Source organism: Scyliorhinus torazame, chromosome 3, assembly GCF_047496885.1.
Source record: "Scyliorhinus torazame isolate Kashiwa2021f chromosome 3, sScyTor2.1, whole genome shotgun sequence".
In the NCBI taxonomy this organism is placed as follows: Eukaryota; Metazoa; Chordata; class Chondrichthyes; order Carcharhiniformes; family Scyliorhinidae; genus Scyliorhinus; species Scyliorhinus torazame.
In genome coordinates this window covers 50,260,378-50,283,752 of record NC_092709.1, presented here as the reverse complement: position 1 = coordinate 50,283,752, position 23,375 = coordinate 50,260,378, and the positions used below count along the sequence as shown (strand labels likewise).

The 23,375-nt window shown below is 45.2% G+C and overlaps 1 protein-coding gene across 2 annotated transcripts in view; it reads right to left on the bottom strand.

The window, feature by feature from the left end:
- mfsd8 (major facilitator superfamily domain containing 8) overlaps positions 1-23,375 on the bottom strand; it is a 108,805-nt gene that overhangs the window by 80,500 nt on the left and 4,930 nt on the right. For both annotated transcript variants that reach the window (XM_072495664.1, XM_072495667.1), the window contains exons 2-3: positions 6,771-6,862; positions 3,590-3,633 (exon numbers count right to left, since the gene is read on the bottom strand). In XM_072495664.1, the coding sequence (XP_072351765.1) occupies positions 3,590-3,633; positions 6,771-6,862 (136 nt within the window). The remainder of the gene's footprint in view (positions 1-3,589; positions 3,634-6,770; positions 6,863-23,375) is intronic.

Sequence of the window (23,375 nt, the reverse complement as noted above, 5' to 3'; positions counted from 1 at the left end):
CATGATTGAGGATTGTGTTCCGGCCTTTATTGGGGAGGGCCAGATGGGGTTTGTTAAGGGTAGGCAGTTGGTGGCCAATGTAAGAAGGCTGTTCATTGTGATCATGATGCCCCCTGAAGGTAGGGAGGTGGAGGTAGTGATCGCAATGGATGCAGAAAAGGCTTTTGATCGGGTAGAATGGGATTAACTGTGGGAGGTACTGGGACGGTTTGGATTTGGGCGGGGCTTTATTGACTGGGTCAGATTGCTGTATCAGGCTCCTGTGGCAAGCGTACTGACGAATAGGACAACATCGGACTATTTTAGACTGCACCAGGTGACGAGACAGGGATGCCCCCTCTCCCCACTGTTGTTTGCGCTGGCTATAGAGCCGTTGGCAATTGCTCTGAGAGTCTCAAGGGGCTGGAACGGGCTGGTCTGGGGGGGGGGGGGGGGGGGGGGGGAGCACAGAGTCTCGCTCTATGCAGACGACCTGCTTCTGTATGTATCGGACCCATTGGAGGGGATGGAAGATATCATGAGGATTCATGGGGAATTTGGCTGGTTTTCGGGGTATAAGCTAAATGTGGGGAAAAGTGAGATGTTTGCGGTCCAGGCAAGGAGACAGGAGAGGCGACTGGGGGAGCTGCCGTTTAGATTAGTAGGGGGCAGCTTTAGGTACCTAGGCATTCAATTGGCGCGGGAAAGGGACTGGCTGCATAAATTAAATCTGGCCCGGCTAGTAGACCAAATGAAGGACGATTTTCGGAGATGGGACGCGCTCCCGTTGTCACTAGCTGACGGTCCTCCCGAGATTCCTGTTCGTGTTTCAATGTCTCCCCATCTTTATTTTGCGGTCCTTTTTTAAATGGGTCAACAAAGTGATCTCTAGCTTTGTTTGGGCGGGCAAGACCCCGCGTGTAAGGAAGGTAATGCTTGAGCGGAGTCGGGGAGAGGGTGGGCTGGCGCTGCCAAATTTTAGTAACTATTACTGGGCGGTGAATATAGCCATGATCAGGAAGTGGGTGGTGGGGGAGGGGTCAGCATGGGAGCGTATGGAGGCGGCTTCACGCAAGGGCACCAGTTTGGGGGCATTGGGAACTGCGCCTCTGCCGTTCCCGCCGGCACGGTACTCCACCAGCCCCATGGTGGTGGCGGCCCTGAGAGTCTGGGGACAATGGAGGAGGCATGTGGGAGCAGAGGGAGCATCGGTCTGGTTCCCAATCTGTAATAATCACCGGTTTGCCCCGGGAAGTATGGATGGGGGGTTCTGGATATGGCGGAGAGCAGGGATTGAGAGGATGGGGGATATGTTTATAGAGGGGAACTTTCCGAGTATGAGGGCGCTGGAGGAGAAGTTTGGGTTGGCGAGGGGAAACAAATTCAGGTATCTGCAGATGCGGGAATTCCTACGTAAACAGGTGTCAACCTTCCTGCTCCTACCGCTAAGGGGGATTCAGGACAGGGTAGTTTCCAGAGGGTGGGTAGGAGAAGGAAGCGTCTCGGACATTTACAAGGAACTTATGGGGTCAGAGGAGATGCAGACCGAGGAGCTGAAGCGCAAGTGGGAGGAGGAGCTGGGAGGAGATAGAGGATGGTCTATGGGCGGACACGTTGAGTAGAGTCAACGCGTCCGCAACATGTGCCAGGCTCAGCCTGATACAATTTAAGGTCGTTCACCAGGCTCACATGACAGTGGCCCGGAAGAGCAGATTCTTTGGGGTGGAAAACAGGTGTGCAAAATGTGCGGGAGGACCAGCGAACCATGTCCACATGTTCTGGGCATTTCCAAAGCCTAGGGGATTTTGGCAGGGGTTTGCAGATGTCATGTCCACAGTGTTAAAAACAAGGGTGGCGCTGAGTCCAGAGGTGGCGATTTTTGGGGTTTCAGAAGACCCGGGAATCCAGGAGGAGAAAGAGGCAGACATTCTGGCCTTTGCTTCCCTGGTAGCCCGGAGACGGATACTATTAGCTTGGAGGGACTCAAAGACCCCAAAGTCGGAGACCTGGCTATCGGACATGGCTAGCTTTCTCTGTTTGGAGAAAATCAAGTTTGCCTTGAGAGGGTCACTGTTAGGGTTCGCCCGGAGGTGGCAACCGTTCGTCGACTTCTTCGCGGAAAATTAATCGTCAGCGGAAGGGGGGGGGGTTAGTTTAGCTTAGAGTAGGGGGTTAATAAAGGTGGGACCTGTAAGGGAGGGAGACGGCTTTTGCACTATGTTTATAGTTTCATATACATTGTTTATTGTGTTGTTGTTATAATACCAAAAAATACCTCAATAAAATGTTTATTTTAAAAAAAGGATGTCTAACATTTTCCATCTAAGATTACTTAATCTCTATTTGGCACTTCAGTATAACATTTCCACTTAACATTTGATTACATTCTTGTAATTTAGGCAGCAGAAGGTTTCCAATTTATGCTTAGAGAGATGTATGCCCACTAAGTGCATTCCAATCACTCAAGCATGTGATTTCACTGCACTTACCTCCCTCTAATGTGGTCAACGTTTGCAAACATGGGGTTTCACCACTTAGGCCACTGAAGCTGAAAGAATATGAATGGATCAAAGCTGCAGATGGGTTTTATGAGCTGTCAATCATAGACCACTACTGGAAAGCTATGATTGGCCTGTAGATCGCGGATCTGCAGGAACCAGATATAGGCACAGCTGCTCGCCTTCAATGTAAGTATTACAGCTATAATGCTTCCACCGCCCCTGTCTGGACTGTTCTCAAGCTTCCAGACAGTGGCCTATTTCTGGGGGAGAGTCTGTCTGTGGAGGCAGAGGTAGGGGTCTGTGTGTGGGGGAGGGTCTGTGGAGGAGCTTCCGTTAGGCAGGGGATCCTTGTGGGAGCGCCCCGATTACAGGGGTCCCTGGGGAGAGCCCTTCTATTACAGGGGTCCCTGGGGTGGGAAGGGGGTGGGGGGGGGCACCTAGGCAATCCGGGGGTGGGGGGCTCCTGTGTGGCAGGCGGGTTCAGGTGGGGGCCATTGCCGGCCGTGAGAGCCCGCTCCCGGGCCGCCCGCTCATGGTGGCAGCCCAAGAGCTGCACGGTGGTGCAGTGGTTAACACTGCTGCCTCATGCCACCGAGGACCCGGGTTCGATCCCGGCCCTGGGTCACTATCCGTATTAAATTTGCATTCTACTCGCACTTGCATCGGTCTCACCCCCACAACCCAAAGATGTGCACGGTAGGTGGATTGGCCACGCTAAGTTTCCCCTTAATTGGAAAAGAAATGAATTGGGTACTTTAAATTTATATTTTAAAAGATGGCAGCCTGAAACGGGATTCTCTGGGAATCCCTCGTATTCCACGCCATGCATAAATCCCCACAAGAGGAACATAAAACTGGTGCAATTCAGCTCCGGCAGGAGAACATAGTTTACCAAATGGAGAACCCAGCCCGGTAATTTCACAACAGTGCAGTTCTCCCTCAGTAGGGAAGTGGGCTTGAACCTACAATTTCCAGACTTAGATGCAAAGGTCCTACCAGTGCTTAAATATCTTGACCTGAAATCAGTTTGATTATACACATACTTAAAATTGTGATTCATACAAAACTACGCAGTTCAACATGAAATGACTAAGAAGACAGTCACAAACCTTGAGAAGAAACGGCCATATTGAAGACATTACAATCGAGAAACCTGCAGAAAAAAGATCATTACTATATATAGCCAGTGCAGCCTTCTTCATAGCAAAGGTATTTATGTTTTAGTCATTGTTATTTAAATACATAACAAATCAAATGAATATCGCTAAGTCTTATCTTTCATATCTTAACACCATGGGCCAGATTTCCTCCACCGAGATGGGTAGATTGAGTCGAGAAATTCCCTGACCCAGCAGGAACACTTTGGGTTAAAAGGGCCCCGTTAAGACTCAATATTCACTGCAGGAAGGTGGGGGCGGTATCAAGTCTGGCTCACTGGCCCCAGGAGCAAAATCCTAGGTAGCCATGAGGGCAGACTAGTATTGAGGCGGGCTGGGTAGAAGATCTGTCTCAGGTTTCTGGGACTTCATCCAATTGTTTTAGAAGCTGTTAGGCCCTCTTGTCCTCACTCCTCACATCCCTTTACTTAACTCCATGAACACACATTACACCCCCCCCCACCTCATTGCCACTCACCCGTACCCACCATGGATACTCAAGAGCTTCTAACAATCTATCACTGATCTCTCATACAGACTTGACAATGAAGAAAAACAATTCATGAAACCCAATCCAGCTTTTAAAATTTTCGCAAGTGTTCAATTTCTTATAAAAATAAATACATTTATATTCAGACCCACACCAAAGACAGTCAATTCTTTAACATCCTCTAAACTGTCAATCAAACTGTGGTCTCATCCCCCTGCTGAGATAAATATAGTTTTTGAAACTCAGGTAAGGATTTATGACATAATTATAGCCTTTGAAAGTATCGACAGATAACTCAATTGAAACTGCACAAACAGATGATAATGTTTTTCCAACCTGCATCAGATGGCCTGTCAATCAAAGCGGTCCAGTAGACAATGTTATTTTTAACTCTCACTGACAGCTTATATCAGGTTTTCTTCCAAGATTAAAGAGCAGTGGATTTCAAAGAAAACTTCAGATCATGATACTTAAACAGACCTATCCACCCTTCAAGAGCATTAAAGGCTACTCAATCAATTCATGACATTCACATTGCGGATTAAGGCCTGCAGAACAGCCAAAATGGGGTCTGTTTGAACATAGCACTAATTTCAAATGGCCCTGCAGATCTTGGGTTTCATACCTGTCCAACCTCTGCTCGCTATTTTTAAAGACCAATCTGCAAAAATCCAGCCCTTTTCTTTACGCTACCGATTTTGAACAAAACAGATTTCCTCCCTCTTCATGTTCTCGCCTTAGTGCTGACAGCTCTGAATCTACCTCCTGCCCTTCAGCAATGCTGACTGAGAGCAATCCAGCAATAACGTCCTGCCTGATATCTCCTTTCCTGTTGCCTCCAGTAACCATCGCTCTACTTATGCTGAGATCACATTAGTGCTCCTGTGCATATTGTTACTCACTCCTTTTAACAAGTGTCAGAAAATAATTCTACTCTGCTTGTATGCTCAAAATTAAGTGAAATCTACATGTTATAGAGCATCAAAGATAATTCCTCATCTGTGCAATTAGGGATTTATCCAAAGGCTGTGGGCAGAGGAGGGGGAAATACAGTAAAGTCTCGCCTTTCCTCACATCCTGGTTCATGTATTCACTTACCCAAGCTAAAGCCTTTGTACACTACCTCACCAATTGTGAGCAATTGTTCGCTTATCCACGTTTTCTTTCCCCTCTCTCCGAGGAGGTGGAATCCATGACAGAGCGGAGACCTCAACACGTTTGAGCAGGGAGATGGTGTCAAAGTCTTGGAAGCGGATTCTTCACTTGGCATCTTGGCCATGGAAATGTGATTCCCCTTTTGACCACCGTTCTGATAGGGGTGAGAAACGGTGCCTTCAGTGGTTGCAGCTGAGGTACAGCCCAAATGGAGCAATCAACCAGGAAATGTCCGAATCCCTCAGTCCAGAGCTGCAACGACACCTCTGTGCAACTTTGAAACGTTCACCAATTTCGCCTGCCAGTTTTGAGGTGATTCATCTTTTTTCTTGAATTAGGATTGTCTCTTTCTAACATTTTCAATACATGTCTTTTATTACTGAGAGCACCCCCCACCCACCCAGTCTATTGTATACAGATACTGCACCGCAATTTGCTGTACAGTAATTGCACAAACAACACTGTCCTCACATTGCTGGAATCTAATTGTTCATCTCTCACAATTTTGCCTTTTATGAGGTTACGCAGGAACATAGTGTGTTAAGAGCGGGACTTTATTGTAAATGGCAGGCGAGCCTCAAACACCTCCATTTAAAAAAAAAAAATTTAGAGTACTCAATTCATTTTTTCCAATTAAGGGGCAATTTAGCTTGGCCAATCCACCTACTCTGCACATCTTTGTGCCCATGCAAAACACGGGGAGAATGTGCAAACTCCACACGGTCAGTGACCCAGAGCCGGGATCGAACCTGGGACCTCGGTGCGTGATGCAGCAGTGCTAACCACTGTGTCACCGTGCTTAAACACCTCCATTTAAACAGCAGCACTGGGGTCAGAAAGTCTGCCCACTCCCTCAATTGGTACAGGAACAGCATGTTTTGGGAAAAAAATAGGCAGGGCAGGAGGGAAATGAAATGCTAAATGAAAAGTATTAACTTAATGGATTTTGGAAAGCAGATTTTTACTAGCAATTATGTAATACATTCGTAGTAAAGTTGAATGACTATGAGTACATAATACTTAAATGTATTTGCTGTCCTAAGGTCACAGATTTTTTTAGGAAAAGCAGTGGTCAATTTACACAAACAGCAGTGTGGTAACGAGCAGATATACTGGGAATTTCTTTAGTGATTTGAAAAGGGATAAACATTGATCATGACACCAGTGATAACCCCCCCCCCCTGCTCTTTTTTTAAGCACCTTTACAAATAGGGATGAGAAGCAGTGCCTGGAATGGTTGGCTCTTTTATGTCTACTTAAAAAGACAGACTGGGTCTCAGTTCAATATCTCACACAAAAGTACTCTGGCAATAGAATACTGCCTTAGTACTGCACTGGAATGTCAGCCTAGATATTTGCGCTCAACTGGAGTGGAGTTAAAAGGTAATTCAATTCAAATATAATCCAGTTTTGCAACAATTAATCTTTATGCCTAAAATTAAACTTTTACATTTTGTCTCAGTGATTAGCTCTTAGTGTAATACCTACCTATACTACTAAGGAACATAGTGAGGTACATGATCCGGATGGATCTCCAGCGGCTTCGGCTTTCCTGCAGTGTCTCAGCCAATTTACCTTCACTGCAAAATAAACCAATGATTTGGAATCATTATTTAGCTTTGCATTTCATTTATTACAATCTCCAAAGGCCAATGACACTTCAAAATAAATTCAAACTTCCAGTTAGTAGCTGAAAAGGACAACAGGTTATAAGCTTCAACTATTTTATTCTTTATCCATAATACGGCTATGAAAGTCTTTCTGAGGTGCTATTTATATTCATGGAGCATGTGTTAAAACTTTAGAACTGGACTACCAATCAATTTTTTCCAGAGGTATTTTTTGGTTTATGGGTTTGTAGCCCTGCGCTACAAAAGTTCTCAAATCCAGATTAATGCAAAGAAAGCATAGATACCGAAGCACAGAATACTCAGAACTGGTTTAATTCTGTGCCACACTGGGAGCTTAATTATTTGAAAGAGTTTTTGAGAGAGAGAGAGAGAGGCAGTAGAGCAAGTCACTACCTGCATGGTCATTCTTCAACGCTATAACTATGAAGAATGTTAAGAACCGTGCAGGGAGTGGCTCATACACTATCTCCTATGGTAAATCGATGAAAGTCTGTGTAGCTCTTCTTCCATGAACAGATTTCCCCTCCATTGTGCTTGATGTGCCTGCAATATCTATTCGACCGGTAGGTGGCATCAAGATATGGCCTATATGACAATGAACATTGAACTGGAAAATTCCTGTGTATTGAATCTGAATATACAAATAATTAGGGTATATTCAAATAGTTGCTGTGGAAGATCAAGGAGACTCAAGTGTCTTCCACATTATTATGCTATGCCTAAATTTCCTTCTTCTTTTATGCCAATCCATTGATTTCTTCCCACAAATACATGTCACCTTGTTATAAATGGTGCCGCTTTCAAGCTAAAGAACAATTCATTCAAATGTCCACGCAATTATGCTGATCAAAATGTGTGCAAAAATAACCCCTGCCACTTTAAGATGTTTTATTGACATTTTGGAGCAATTTTATAAAGCAATCTTGAGCCCTGCGCTACAAATTATGTTTATGGGAATAATGCATTTTTATGGCAACAGCATAAGTCATGCCTACAATTGAAAACCTTCCAAGATTTAATGTTCCTAAACATGTCTGCTAAAAGTGCAAGTGGTGGTCCAGGAAAAATTGCACTCAAATTTGCACTAGGTTCAGAAAGTGGTGTTGTTCTCTCATGATTTTGTTGTAATTTATCTGCATATTGCCAAACTCAAATCTGTCATGAATTAATGCAATTGGTTAAGCTGTTTCCAATGTAATTGTTTTTCAAAAATTTTGCATTCCAAATATTCCTTGATATATTTAAGAGTGGTGGCGTGGGAGGGTGGCTCAGTAGTAGTCGTTAGCACTGTTGCGTCACAGCGCCAGTGGCCCGGGCTCGATTCCCGTTTTGGGTCACTGTCTGTGTGGAGTTTGCACGTTCTCCCGTGTCTGCATGGGTGTCCTCCGGATGCTCCGATTTCCTCCCACAAGTCCCTAAAGACGTGCTTGTTAGGTGAATTGGGCATTCTGAATTCTCCCTCTGTGTATCCGAACAGACGCCAGGGTATGGCGACTAGGGGCTTTTTACAGTAACTTTGTCGCAGTTTTAATGTAAGCCTACTTGTGGCACTAATAAAGATTATTATTATGATGCAAGTTTAATTAATACATCTAAAAATGGGATAATCACAAAAATTCTGCATTATTAACCAGTGTTTAGTCCATCACCTCGAGTAACATAAGAACTAGGAGCAGGAGTAGGCCATCTGGCCCCTCGAGCCTGCTCCACCATTCAATGTGATCATGGCTGATCTTTTGTGGACTCAGCTCCACTTTCCGGCCAGAACACCATAACCCTGAATCCCTTTATTCTTCAAAAAACTATCTATCTTTATCTTAAAAACATTTAATGAAGGAGCCTCTACTGCTTCACTGGGCAAGGAATTCCATAGATTCACAACCATTTGGGTGAAGAAGTTCCTCCTAGACTCAGTCCTAAATCTACTTCCCCTTATTTTGAGGCTATGCCCCCTAGTTCTGCTTTCACCCACCAGTGGAAACAACCTGCCCGCATCTATCCTATCTATTCCCTTCATAATTTTATATGTTTCTATAAGATCCCCCCTCATCCTTCTAAATTCCAACGAGTACAGTCCCAGTCTACTCAACCTCTCCTCGTAATCCAACCCCTTCAACTCTCGGATTAACCTAGTGAATCTCCTCTGCACACCCTCCAGTGCCAGTACGTCCTTTCTCAAGTAAGGAGACCAAAACTGAACACAATACTCCAGGTGTAGCCTCACTAACACCTTATACAATTGCAGCATAACCTCCCTAGTCTTAAACTCCATCCCTCTAGCAATGAAGGACACAATTCCATTTGCCTTCCATTCACCTTTTGCACCTGTAAACCAATGTTTTGCGACTCATGCACAAGCACACCCAGGTCTCTCTGCACAGCAGCATGTTTTAATATTTTATCATTTAAATAATAATCCCTTTTGCTGTTATTCCTACCAAAATGGATAACCTAATTTTGTCAACATTGTATTCCATCTGCCAGACCTAGCCCATTCACTTAGCCTATCCAAATCCCTCTGCAGACTTCCAGTATCCTCTGCACTTTTTGCTTTACCACTCATCTCAGTGTCATCTGCAAACCTGGACACATTGCACGTGGTCCCCAACTCCAAATCATCTATGTAAATTGTGAACAATTGTGGGCCCAACACTGATCCCTGAGGGACACCACTAGCTACAGATTGCCAACCAGGGAAACACCCATTAATCCCCACTCTTTGCTTTCTATTAATTAACCAATCCTCTATCCATGCTACTACTTTCCCCTTAATGTCATGCATCTTTATCTTATGCAGCAACCTTTTGTGTGGCACCTTGTCAAAGGCTTTCTGGAAATCCAGATATACCACATCCATTGCCTCCCCGTTATCTACCGCACTGGTAATGTCCTCAAAAAATTCCACTAAATTAGTTAGACACGACCTGCCCTTTATGAACCCATGCTGCGTCTGCCCAATGGGACAATTTCCATCCAGATGCCTCGCTATTTCTTCCTTGGTGATAGATTCCAGCATCTTCCCTACAACCGAAGTTAAGCTCACTGGCCTATAATTACCCGCTTTCTACCTACCTCCTTTTTTAAACAGTGGTGTCACGTTTGCTAATTTCCAATCCGCCGGGACCACCCCAGAGTCTAGTGAATTTTGGTAAATTATCACTAGTGCATTTGCAATTTCCCTAGCCATCTCTTTTAGCACTCTGGGATGCATTCCATCAGGGTCAGGAGACTTGTCTACCTTTAGCCCCATTAGCTTGCCCATCACTACCTCCTTAGTGATAACAATCCTCTCAAGGTCCTCACCTTTATAGCCCCATTTTTCCCTCTTTCTACCGTCCTTCCCTTTTGTTGGTATAAACCTTTGCTGAGCACTGTGAAAAATCACTTGGAAGGTTCTCCACTGTTCCTCAACTGTTTCACCATAAAGTCTTTGCTCCCAGTCTACCTCAGCTAGTTCTTCTCTCATCCCATTGTCATCTCCTTTGTTTAAGCACAAAACACTAGTGTTTGATTTTACCTTCTCGCCCTCCATCTGTATTTTAAATTCCACCATATTGTGATCGCTCCTTCCGAGAGGATCCCTAACTATGAGATCCTGAATTAATCCTGTCTCATTACACAGGACCAGGTCTAGGACCGCTTGTTCCCTCGTAGGTTCCATTACATTCTATAAACGCCTCCTCAAGGCTGCCTTAGAACATAGAACATAGAACAATACAGCGCAGTACAGGCCCTTCAGCCCACGATGTTGCACCGAAACAAAAGCCATCTAACCTACACTATGCCATTATCATCCATATGTTTATCCAATAAACTTTTAAATGCCCTCAATGTTGGCGAGTTCACTACTGTAGCAGGTAGGTCATTCCACGGCCTCACTACTCTTTGCGTAAAGAACCTACCTCTGACCTCCGTCCTATATCTATTACCCCTCAGTTTAAAGTTATGTCCCCTCGTGCCAGCCATATCCATCCGCGGGAGAAGGCTCTCACTGTCCACCCTATCCAACCCCCTGATCATTTTGTATGCCTCTATTAAGTCTCCTCTTAACCTTCTTCTCTCCAACGAAAACAACCTCAAGTCCATCAGCCTTTCCTCATAAGATTTTCCCTCCATACCAGGCAACATCCTGGTAAATCTCCTCTGCACCCGCTCCAAAGCCTCCACGTCCTTCCTATAATGCGGTGACCAGAACTGTACGCAATACTCCAAATGCGGCCGTACCAGAGTTCTGTACAGCTGCAACATGAAACAGCTGCCTTGACTGACCTGGTTAAACCAATCGACATGTAGATTAAAATCCCCCATGATAACTGCTGTACCATTTCTACATGCATCAGTTATTTCTTTGTTTATTGCCTGCCCCACCATTACGTTACTATTTGGTGGCCTATAGACTACTCCTATCAGTGACTTTTTCGCCTTACTATTCCTGATTTCCACCCAAATGGATTCAACCTTATCCTCCATAGCACCGATGTCATCCCTTACTATTGCCCGGATGTCATCCTGAAATAACAGAGCTACACCACCTCCCTTACCATCGACTCTGTCCTTCCGAATAGTTTGATACCCTCGGATATTTAACTCCCAGTCGTGACCATCCTTTAACCATGTTTCAGTAATGGCCACTAAATCATAGTCATTCATGATGATTTGCGCCATCAACTCATTTACCTTATTCTGAATACTACGAGCATTCAGGTAAAGTACACTTATGTTGGCTTTTTTACCTCTGTTCTGAATCTTAACACCTCGATCAGTGACCTCTCCTAAGTTATATTTCCTCTTAATTTTTCTCCCAATTTTCCTTGTCGTTGAACCCATATCCTCATGTAACAACCTGCTGCATCGCTTACCATTAATGTTTTTACTTCCCGTTTTATTCCTTTTAATATTCCTGGTCCTATTCACTGAGCTCCCCTCAGTCAAATTGCAACTTGCATTTTGCACACATTGCGATCTTTTGCGCTAGCTTCAGAAGTAATAGGCTAGAAGCTAACATTACCCACAAAACTAGTTACACTGTCAAGGCAGACTAATCACCATTGTGAGTTTCCTCTAATTGCCTCAGAATTCCTCAGAATTTTAAATAACTGAATACGAGTGTTGAGAATTAATACAAAACCATTTACTCGCTTCATTGGTATAAACAGTCATTAATTTCATAGTATCTAAAGAAAAGAGCTTTTAAAACTTGCCTATTAGGTCCTTAAGCCTAAAAAAAGATTAACTCTTGGTGCCCCTCGAAGGCCTGAAAACAGAAGCAATTAGAGGAAACTCACAGTGGTGATTAGTCTGCCTTGACAGTGTAACTAGTTTTGTGGGTAAGGTTAGCTTCTAGCCTATTACTTCTGAAGCTAGCGCAAAAGATCGCAATGTGTGCAAAATACAATTTGCACTTAAAATTCTTCAATGGTTTATGCTAATTTTGGTTGAATTGTGTTGAAACATCCAGCACAGCTCAGCAGAAACACCACATTACTCTGCCTCATTTAGCTGAATGATAGCTTTATGACAACATTTTCTCATATCAAAAAGAAATATATGTTGTGAGTTCCGTATTTTCATCAGGTCCCAATTACTTACATTGATTCTTGTTGGTTTACGCCCTTTTGTATGTGCATTAATGTGATTAGCAGGAAATGCAGATATAAATAGCCATCGTAATGGGTGCATAAATTAGCATAATTGAGTGTGTAACTTCTGGATTGAGGTCTCGCAGAAAATTCCAGATGCCAGATTATATAACCTCCTCCCACCGCCAACCCCCCTCACCCCAACTACCCCCTCAAACCACGACCCCAACCTACTGTTGGAAAAATATAGTATAGCACCAAAAATCAGCACTGGAAGAAAATCAAGATTTAAATTTTAAGAAACCAAGTTTTAAATACTAAAGTTACATGGAGCAATTAATCTAACTAAATCCCTATGTTAGCACTAGTTTCTGTTACACCATGGCTGTGTTGTAGGTCAAAAATTGGATCCAGAATCAGCCAGATTGGCAACCACACAGCAATATATTTAATCTAAACTGTGCACAGCAAAGCAGCTTTAGTATAAACTCGACCAATTTGTAATTAATTTTTAAGTCACTGGCACATCTGGGCTAAAAGGATGGCAAACCACACTACCACCCAGTGACAGGCTCACTGCCAAATAAACGATTATTATCCAAGATTTGGACACTGAACATTATCAATAGCTAGGAGTTGGTGAATGCAACACAACTCATAACATGAATATGTTTCACAAAATAATTTACAGCAGAAGTAATGTTACATTTTAAAGCAACTGTTTGCTGATGTAGTCATATGCACGCAGACAGCTTTCAATCTAACCAAATCCACTCCTGTGGAGTCAATGGGGGTGATTTGCAGCTGCACGTGCCATCAGCCAGAATGGCAACGTGGGCACAAAATATTGTCACCGAGTCGGGAAATGTGATTCTCACCAGTGGGATCACGTTCCCGATTCCCCCCCCCCCCCCCCCCCCCCCCCACCGCCGATGATGTAACGAGATTCCTGTCCACAAATGGCGAGAACCTCATTGTAATATATTTGAATGGATTTTAATATAATTAATGAGAGCCCCACCACATCGGTGAGGTTTACAACAAGTTTGTGAAGATGGGAAACAGTCGAGTGGGATCCCGCCGGAGGCACCAACTTAAATATAGCCCCCGGGGGAGAAGGACATGCTCCCGGCACAGATTGGCACTGCCAGGCTGGCACATGTTAGATTGGAGGGAGAGTGGGGAAGAATGCCCCCAAAACTGTGGTGGTGAGGGAGGCATCACCTGGTTGGCTTGCGAGTGGTGGGGTGGGTGATGTTGGTGTTGTGGTTGGGGGTAGAGGGAGGAACAGTCCTGTTGTTTTTGCTGTGGTGCGGGGAGTGGGGGGGGGGGGTGCATAGTGAGAGCCCCTTTGCTTTGGGGGGGGGGTTATATTCAGCGCTGATCAGGGCACCCTTCCGATCTCTGTGGAGCCGGCCTTATGACTCTACCAATCCCTGCCCTGCCAAACTGACAGGGAATAGCATGCCCACTCATTTCTTATTTCTCCAGAGTGCCAGAAAATATGGTCCAAAAACTCGGCTGCGCAACTGGAGACCTATATTCCATTTTTCAGTCAGAACCTGACACTCTGTAAAAATATGGGAAAATTCCGCCGAATATGCTGAACCACTGGGTACAGTGGAACCATGGTATTTATTATTTATTTAATACCGAACTGGTGGATATGCACGGTGGCACAGTGGTTAGCACTGCTGCCTCACAACGCCAGAGACCCATGTTCAATTTCAGCCTTGGGTGACTGTATGTGTAGAGTTTGTACGTTCTCCCCATGTCTGCGTGGGTTTCCTCCGGGTGCTCCGGTTTCCTCCTACAGTTCAAACATGTAAAGGTTAGGTGGATTGGCCATGCTAAATTCCCTCTTAGTGTCCAAAAGATTAGGTGGGGTTACTGGGTTACAGGGATAGGGTGGGGTGTGTGTCTAGATAAGTGCTCTTTTGGAGGATCGGTGCAGACGTGATGGGCCGAGTGGCCTCCTTCTGCACTGTTGGGGTTCTATGATTCTATGTGTCAATAAGGAAAGGAAGGGGAGAGGCACGATTGATTAACGTAGCCTATTTTCCAAACTACGTTTCATGAAAAACACATAAATATGCTGGGTGTGCAGACCTGAGTGTATTTTTCAAGCCAACTAAGCCTTTTTACTCCACTCGTGTAGTGCAAGCATGGGGTGGTCTTTAAAGCCAGTTTAAAAGCTATTGTTGTCATTCAGAAGCCTGTTGAAGGAAAATGCAGCTTCCACAGAATGAGCAAAATAAACAATACTCTATAGGAGCTCAAGAGTGTCCTGCCTGAAAACAAAAAAAGCACTGAATGGAGCACAATGCAGTGCATTGTGGCTATGCTGGTAACATTCAGTTCTTGCTGCTGAAGTATTATGAGGTGGAAAACAGCTAAATGGAAATACAACAAAAATCAAGAGTTTTTAAAAAGTGGAATAACCTTTATAGGCAAGCATATTACATATATTTATGTTAAATATGTTTTAATGGCGTTTAACTGTGGGTGGTGGGTGTTAACTGGGGATTCACTTGAGCTCCTACAGACAAGACTAAATCTGAGGTTGTTGGGTTGGAGGGGGGTACATGCTTGTAACGTGTAACTTTTTAAATAAATATGCAAAGATTGGCTCCAATTCTACTCTTCACTAAACGCCCTCTACTTTAGATAGGTGTTCTAAACTGCAGCCTGTGATACATGTATAGCCCCCAAGCCTGACTATTCAGCTTTTGATGCCAAGGCAACTCAGCCTCACATGACCTTGTACTCTTGTTTCCTGGTTTGCTCTTCGCGAATTTTGGAGAGGGTTGTTCCCAGCATTGCTGTCTCATTGGTGCATGAATCCTAATTCAATGATTTCAACTTTATATAAGGCCCATAATATGATACAAGTTTTCAACTCAACTCCGCCCAGATTTTTATTCCCTGAAAACTCTTCAGAATTATACTCAGCAAACTGTACTGGGTGCTGAACAAACTATGATGTGGCAAACCTACACTTGGTTACAAAATTTAATTTTAACTTGGAGGAAGCACCTGTATCACAGCAGTCACTGGTTTACCAGATGACAGAACTGTGGTTAACTATTACTGACTACACTGTACTATGATACTTTACCAAAGACTGTAACACAATTAAATGCAAATAAATCAAACATGCAAATAAATCTTCTCTTCTGATTTGTTTTGAACTGTGGGGTGTTTTCTTCTTTTCCTATTATCCTCCCGAATATTTGTCAGATTACTAGTCAATCTCTGTAGGTATTATGTAACAGGAGTCAAAACCTTGGGTGTTTAGGCAGCACGGTGGCGCAGTGGTAGCACTGCAGTCTCACGCCGCTGAGGTCCCAGGTTCGATCCCGGCTCTGGGTCACTGTCCGTGTGGAGTTTGCACATTCTCCCCGTGTTTGCGTGGGTTTCATCCCCACAACCCAAAGATGTGCAGGTTAGGTGGATTGAACATGCTAAATTGCCCCTTAATTGGAAAAAATGAGTTGGGTACTCTAAATTTATTTTTAAAAACCCTAGGTGGTATTCAACTTAAAAAAAGTTAAAGGGGCAAGAGAAATAATCGGACCAAGATGGTGAACAGAGAGACGGGATGAATTGGAGGAGGAGAGTGGGATGATTGAGGGAGGAAGGAAGGAAGACAGAGAAAGAAGAGGGCTGGAGAGAAGCTAATAGGAAGGAGCTTTGTCTCTATTACAACCACTACCACTCCTTTTGCCTTTTGTTCTAAGACATCTTTGTAATTTTATCTCCCCTGCTCTCTAAATATCCCTGATCTTCCCTTTTGTTCCACCTGACCACTTTTCAACAGCATAAAACCCACCACTTTTCTATCTCACTTTGGTTCTGGAGAAGAATCATACGAGCCTCGAAATGTTAACTCCGTTCCTCTCTCGGGCGGCACGTGGCGCAGTGGTTAGCACTGGGACTACAGCGCTGTGTATCTAGGTTCAAATCCCGGCCCTGGGTCACTGTCCTTGTGGGGTTAGCACATTCTCACAGTGTCTACGAGAGTTTAACCCCAAAGATGTGCAGGTTAGGTGGATTGGCCATGCTAAATTGCCCCTTAATTGGAAGAAAAAAAATTGGGTACTCTAAGTTTCTTGTTTCTCTCTCCATTGATGCTGCCAGATCTACAGAGATTTTCCAGCACTTTTGTTTTTATTTCAGATTTCCAGCGTTGACAGTATTTTGCTTTTATTATACCAGTAGGAAGGAGAGTGAGAAAGCTGGAAGGTGAAAGGGGAAATAGGAGATAGAAAAATAAAGGGAAAGGAATGGGCATGAAAGTGGAAGTGATGGTTAGGAGGGTGGGAGGTAGTAGGTAGGAGTATTATGGGGTATGAGTAGGTAGGAGTATTATGGGGCATGTGTGGGCAAATAAGACACCGAGGGTTAGAAGAGGGTTCTTGGAACGCAACAGGGACCGAGGAGGGCTGGCTTTGCCAAACCTAGAGAGTTACTACTGGGCAGCAAACGTGGCGATGATCCGCAAGTGGGTCATGGAGGGAGAGGGGGCAGCATGGAGATGGCGTCCTGTAAAGGAACGAGCCTGGGAGCGTTGGTAACGGCACCGCTGCCGCTCTCGCCGACAAAACACACCACAAGCCCGGTGGTGGCGGCAACGCTAAGGATCTGGGGCCAGTGGAGAAGGCACAGGGGTGCAATGGGAGCATCGGTGTGGTCCCCGATCAGGGATAACCACCGGTTTGTCCCGGGGAAGGTGGACGGGGGGTTCCAGAGCTGGCATCGGGCGGGGATTGGAAGAATGGGGGACCTGTTCATTGACGGGACATTTGCGAGCCTAGGAGCACTGGAGGAGAAATTTGAGTTACCCCCGGGAAACGCATTTAGATATATGCAGGTGAGGGCTTTTGTGAGGCAACAGGTGAGGGAATTTCCGTTGCTCCCGGCACAAGAAGTTCAAGATAGGGTGATCTCGGGGGTATGGGTCGGGGAGGGCAAGGTGTCGGAAGTATACCAAGAGATGAAAGAAGAGGGGGAAGCGCTAGTAAAAGAATTGAAAGGTAAATGGGAGGAGGAGCTGGGGGAGGAGATTGAGGAAGGGCTATGGGCTGATGCCCTGGGCAGGGTTAATACCTCCTCCTCGTGTGCCAGGCTCAGTCTGATACAATTTAAGGTGGTTCACAGAGCGCATTTGACAAGGGCGAGGCTGAGTAGGTTCTTTGGAGTAGAGGATAGATGTGAAAGATGTTCAGGGAGCCCGGCGAACCATGTCCATATGTTTTGGTCATGCCCGGCATTGGAGGGGTTCTGGAGAGGAGTGGCGGGAGTAATATCTCAGGTGGTGAAAGTCCGGGTCAAGCCAAGCTGGGGGCTAGCAATATTTGGAGTAGTGGATGAGCCGGGAGTACAGGAGGCGAAAGAGGCCGGAATTCTGGCCTTTGCGTCCCTAGTAGCCCGGCGAAGGGTCTTGCTATTGTGGAAGGAGGCGAAGCCCCCTAGCCTGGAGGCCTGGATAAACGACATGGCGGGGTTCATAAAATTGGAGAGAATTAAGTTCGCTTTGAGAGGGTCTGCACAAGGGTTCTACAGGCGGTGACAACCGTTCCTAGAATACCTCGTGGAGCATTAGAGGGGGGGGGGGTTATTATTTGTAAGGGGGAAAAAATTGTGTTGTTAAAAAACCTTAATAAAAATATTATTTTTTTTAAAAAGGAGGGTGGGAGGAGACAGATGATGGAAGGGGAGAGAAGGGAAGTGTACGGGGGGGGGGGGGGGGGAGGAGGGGGGGGGAGTAGTATGAAGGAAAGCTAGCAGAAAGGTGTAGGATGGCGAAGAGGGAATAATGGAGGCTGTAGGACAGCATGAAGTAAGCCAGGATGAAGCAAGAGAAGATGTGAGGGAGGTTGGCAGGGGAGAAGTAGCACAGGAGGGTGAAGTGGGGGGGGGGGGGGGGGGGGGAATGGATAGTGTGGGGGAAAGAAGTTTGGGGAGAGAAGGAGGTGACAAGGAGGAAAGGAAGGCGAGGAGAGAGGGAGAACAGGACAAAGGAGAAGGTGCTGCTCAGCAAACTGCCTCTGCCAAGGAAATTGTGTGCCGCAAATGACTATAAAATTCTGCCGTCAAGGGATAGTGAAGTTGGGGAAAAAGATTACCGAAGAAGGGCAAACTCAGCCAACATGGCAATGAAGTGGTCCTGTAAGTGGCAAATCCAGCTCTGGGGTGCTACGAATTGGAGAGCAAAGTGAAGGATGGCTAGAATAAAAAAACAGCTTGTGGAGGGAGGATACGTTTGAATGGGAAATCTAGCCAGTAGGTAGAGAACAGGGCAAGTTTGTGAAAGGGATATATTTTTCTTCTTTCATGGAATATGAGTATTTCTGTGAAGTCCAGCATTTGTTGCCCATCTTTGATTGCCCTTGAGGAGGTGCTGGTAAGCCATCTGTTTGGACCACTATCGTGCAGCTAGTGTGGGTACACCCACAGCGCTGTTAGATAGGGAATTTCAGGATATTGATCAGCTCAATCCGAAGTGAAGGAACAGTGATATATTTCCAAGTCAGGATGGTGTATGGCTTGGAGTGAAACATGCAGGTGGTGGGTACCTCCATGCGTCTGCTGCCCTTGTTCTTCTAGGTGGTAGAGTTTGCAGGTTTGGGAGGTGCTTTCGAAGAAGGTTTGGCAAGTTGCTGTAGTGCATCTTGTATACTCTTAACACTGCTACCACTGTGTGTCAGTGGCGGAGGGGGTGAATGTTTAAGATGGTGGATGGGGCACCAATAAAGCAGGCTGCTTTGTGTTGAGTGATGGCAAGTTTTTTGTTGGAGCTGCACTCATCCAGGAAAGTGACGAATATTCCATAACTCTTCGGATTTGGCTGATCCAGTTAGGTTTATGGTCAGTGGTAACATCAGGATGTTGATAGCGCTCACTCCCACTCTCCCTGGCGGGAAGAGTGCAGACGATCAAGATGAACGTACTGCCAAGGTTCCTCTTCCTGTTTAGATCCATCCCAATCTTCACCCCCAAGGCCTTTTTCCAAAACAAAGACAGTCTAATCATGGCGTTTGTTTGGGGGGGGGCAGTGGTAGCGGCCACGCTGAGAATGTGGACCCAGTTGAGACAGCACTTCGGGATAACCAAAATGTCCCCTATGGACCCCATCTGCGGCAAACACAGATTCCCCCTAGTCATGCTAGATACCACCTTCAAAAGTTGGAGGCGGGACGGGGGCCTGTACCAGACTCCCCGAACAGGCGCCGGAATGTGGCGACTAGGGGCTGTTCACAGTAACTTCATTGAAGCCTACTCGTGACAATGAGCGATTTTCATTTTTCATTTTTCACACTGACGGTCGGGGACTTCTACGTAGGGCACAGACTGGCGACACTGGACGAACTGACGAGGAAGTGGAAACTAGCAAAAGGACAGGAATTGAGACACCTCCAAATAAAGCATTTCCTCTGCAAAGAGTCAGAAGGGTACCCTGGGGCCCCAGAAAGCACACTACTAGAGCACCTGATAGGCACAAGCAGCGAGAAGGAGGGGCTATGTGGGAAAATATACGGACTGCTACTGGATAGAGCCCGAACACCACTGGACAGGACCAGACAAAAATGGGAGGACGAACTGGGGACAGAGGTAAGTTGGGGATGCTGGAGCGAAGCACTGAGCTGGGTGAACTCCACCTACTCATGCGCAAGGCTAAGCCTAATACAGCTCAAAGTGGTGCACAGAGCGCACCTGACCAGAACCTGAATGAGCAGATTCTTCCCAGAGGTGGAGGACAAATGTGAGCGGTGCCAGAGGGGCCCGGCCAACCACACCCACATGTTTTGGGCTTGCCCCAAGCTTGCTGGGTTCTGGGCAGCCTTCTCCGAGGCAATGTCCAAGGTTGTGGGGGTGAGGGTGAAGCCATGCCCAATAGTGGCAATCTTCGGGGTATCGGAGCTGCCAGAGTTACACATGGGGAAGGGGGCCAACACCCTTGCTTTTGCTTCCCTAATCGCACGCCGGAGAATCCTGCTCGGCTGGCGATCGGCAGCCCCACCCAAAGCTGCAGACCGGCTCGCTGACCTCTCGGAATTTCTCCACCTGGAGAAGATTAAATACGGCATCCGAGGGTCAGAGGAAGGCTTCCTGGACACTTGGGGGCAGTTCGTCTGCCTGTTCCGAAACCTGTTCGAGGCCAGCAACAAGGAGTAAGCCAGGAAAAAAAAAGATGACGTACCAAAGGACTGCGCAACCCAGGGGATTGGGGGGGGACCACAAGAGAAGAGGGAGGGTGCTGAAACCAATGTGGGGGAGGGGAGGAAGGGGGGATATCATAGACTGATCCAGAGGGCAGCAAAATGTACGTACAGTTAATCAAATGAAGGACAAAACAAACCTCTCTGTAAAATAAAGCAAATTAGCACAGGCAAGAAAAATGTAATGTATATACGCAACAACTGTTTATAAATATAAGAAAAGCCAATAAAAAGGTTTTCCAAAAAAAACAGGATGTTGATGTCAAGGTAATGTCATTAAATGTCAAGGGGACATGGCTAGATTATCTTTTGTTGAAAATAGAGACTGCCCAGCACTTGTGTGACAGGAATGTTACTTCTCACTTATCGGCCCAAGCCCAAGTGTGCTGCATATGGACACGGACTGCTTCAGTAGCTGAGGAGTCACAAACGATATTGAGCACCGTGCAATCATCAGTGAACATTCCCACTTCTGACCTTATGATGGAGGGAAGGTAATTGATGAAACAGCTGAAGATGGTCAAGCTTAGGACACTTACACTACCCTGAGGAACTCCTATAGCGATGCGCTAGGGAAGAGATGATTGGCCTCCAACAGCCACCTTCCTTTGTGCTAGGTTTCTCCTGATTCACATTGACCAATTTATTTCTAAACTCTTGCCTCATCTTCAGTCCAAATCCTTTGTCCATGTTTGGACCAAGGTTGCAATGAGGTCAATGAGGTCTGACAGAACCCAAATTAAACACATGTTTCCAATGGGGGGGGAAAAGGAGTTGTGTTTGTAAAATGGGAATGGCACCAGAAAGGATGAGGACTCAATGGAAATTGTACCAGCTGGAACGGGGACAAGGTAAACTAGACCAAATTGAGTGAGAAGCAACTACCAAAAGATCGGAGACTAACAGGTTCAGGATGGGTAAGGTCGACACATGAATAATCTGAAGAAAGTTGCAATGTCCAGATTGCAAATGATGAATCTGCACTGCGATTTCAACTGATAACCCAGATAGTTAATGCATTAAATTTACATTGTCCTCTTTAAACATTAAGAACAATATTTTTTTCAGATACACACTAAGGTAGAGAATATCTATCTCAAATTAATGCTTTTTTGTTCATTCTAGTCTGAATAGAGTAGTTAAAATTTGCATTTCAATTATCTCATTCCAGGCAAGATTATTTGAAAAACAGAATTGGGGATAATTTTTAAACAGTAATTCCAAAATTAAAAGCATAGAAAATACCAAACACATTCGCTAATATTTTCAGAATACACCCATTACACCTGAAACAGAACCAAAAAGGTAGTTGCACATCAAAAACATTGAATATTTCTAAACCACACAGTAATTTTCTCATGCTGCATCACATTGTAGATTCTAATAATACAAGGCACAATTGAGATTTGTTTGTTCGTAAGGTGATGAAACAGGTTGAGTGTAAATCCATCCAAACACGCCAATGGCTGGTGGTAAGAGTGAGAGACTCCTGCTCAGCCATGCTTGATGTGGAGTGGTGCCCCTCAAGCTATTAGCCCCTGGTGACAGAACAGTGACCTGTTCTGGGGATTACTAGCTATGGATACAGACAAAAGTCTGCCTTAGTGCACCACTACGTGTGGGAAGAGGCGAGAAGTAATTGAGAATCAGGCTTTAAATTTTCTAAAGCAATATTTAAATTTCCTGTATTTATGCTTATAATGTGGAGACATTGCCTACATTTTAGATTTTCATGATCACAGTAACACAATAATTATAATTGAGAAATCAGGGCAGCACGATGGCACAGTGGTTAGCACTGCTGCCTTATGGCGCCAAGGCCCCGGGGTCGATCCTGGCCCCGGGTCACTGGCTTTGTGCAATTTGCACATTTTCCCCATGTCTGCGTGCATCTCACCCCCTCAACCCAAGTATGTGCAGGGTAGGTGGATTGGCCACGCTAAAATACTCCCTAATTGGAAAATTTTCTTTCAAAATGTTTTAACAATTGGGAAATCTTAGCCATTTAGAAAGATTGTTCTTTCTTTGTGAACAACCCCTTAGCTGAATCCCTAATCAAGAAACAGACAGTTAAGAATGTACAGAATAATGTGAAATATCATTTGAAAATAGCGCACATTAAATCCAAAAGAATGATATTGACTATTGACTTTTAACTGCCTTGTCTTCTGGACTGCGCCAGCAAGCCACTCAGTTGTATCAAATTGCTACAAAAACTACCACATGGACTACAACATCTCAAGAAGATGTCCTGCTATCATTTTCTTAGGACATCTAGGCAATAGATGCTGGCCTTTCAAATGATGCCAGTATCCCAAGAATGAATAAGAAAATACTTTAGCATGCTTCTGCATGGTTAGAAAAGAACAGCCATTCCTCATAGACATGTATACACAAATCAGAAAACCATGCCATACTCAAATTAGCAGCTACTCTGGTTATGTGTCAACTCCTGTGAGAATATTTTTAAGTGGTTTAAATGTCCCAGTAGGCTTCGTTTTAGTATTTTAGCCAGAGAGCAAATGCGGAGAAACCATGTTGAGCTACACAGGGGGGTGGGGACCGGAGCAGTAGGTCAGAAAGTGAAAATATTGAGGGTGAACTAGGGAATAGGGCCAGTATGGCTCTGAGGAAGAGCAGACAGGGAGATGTTGCTGAAAA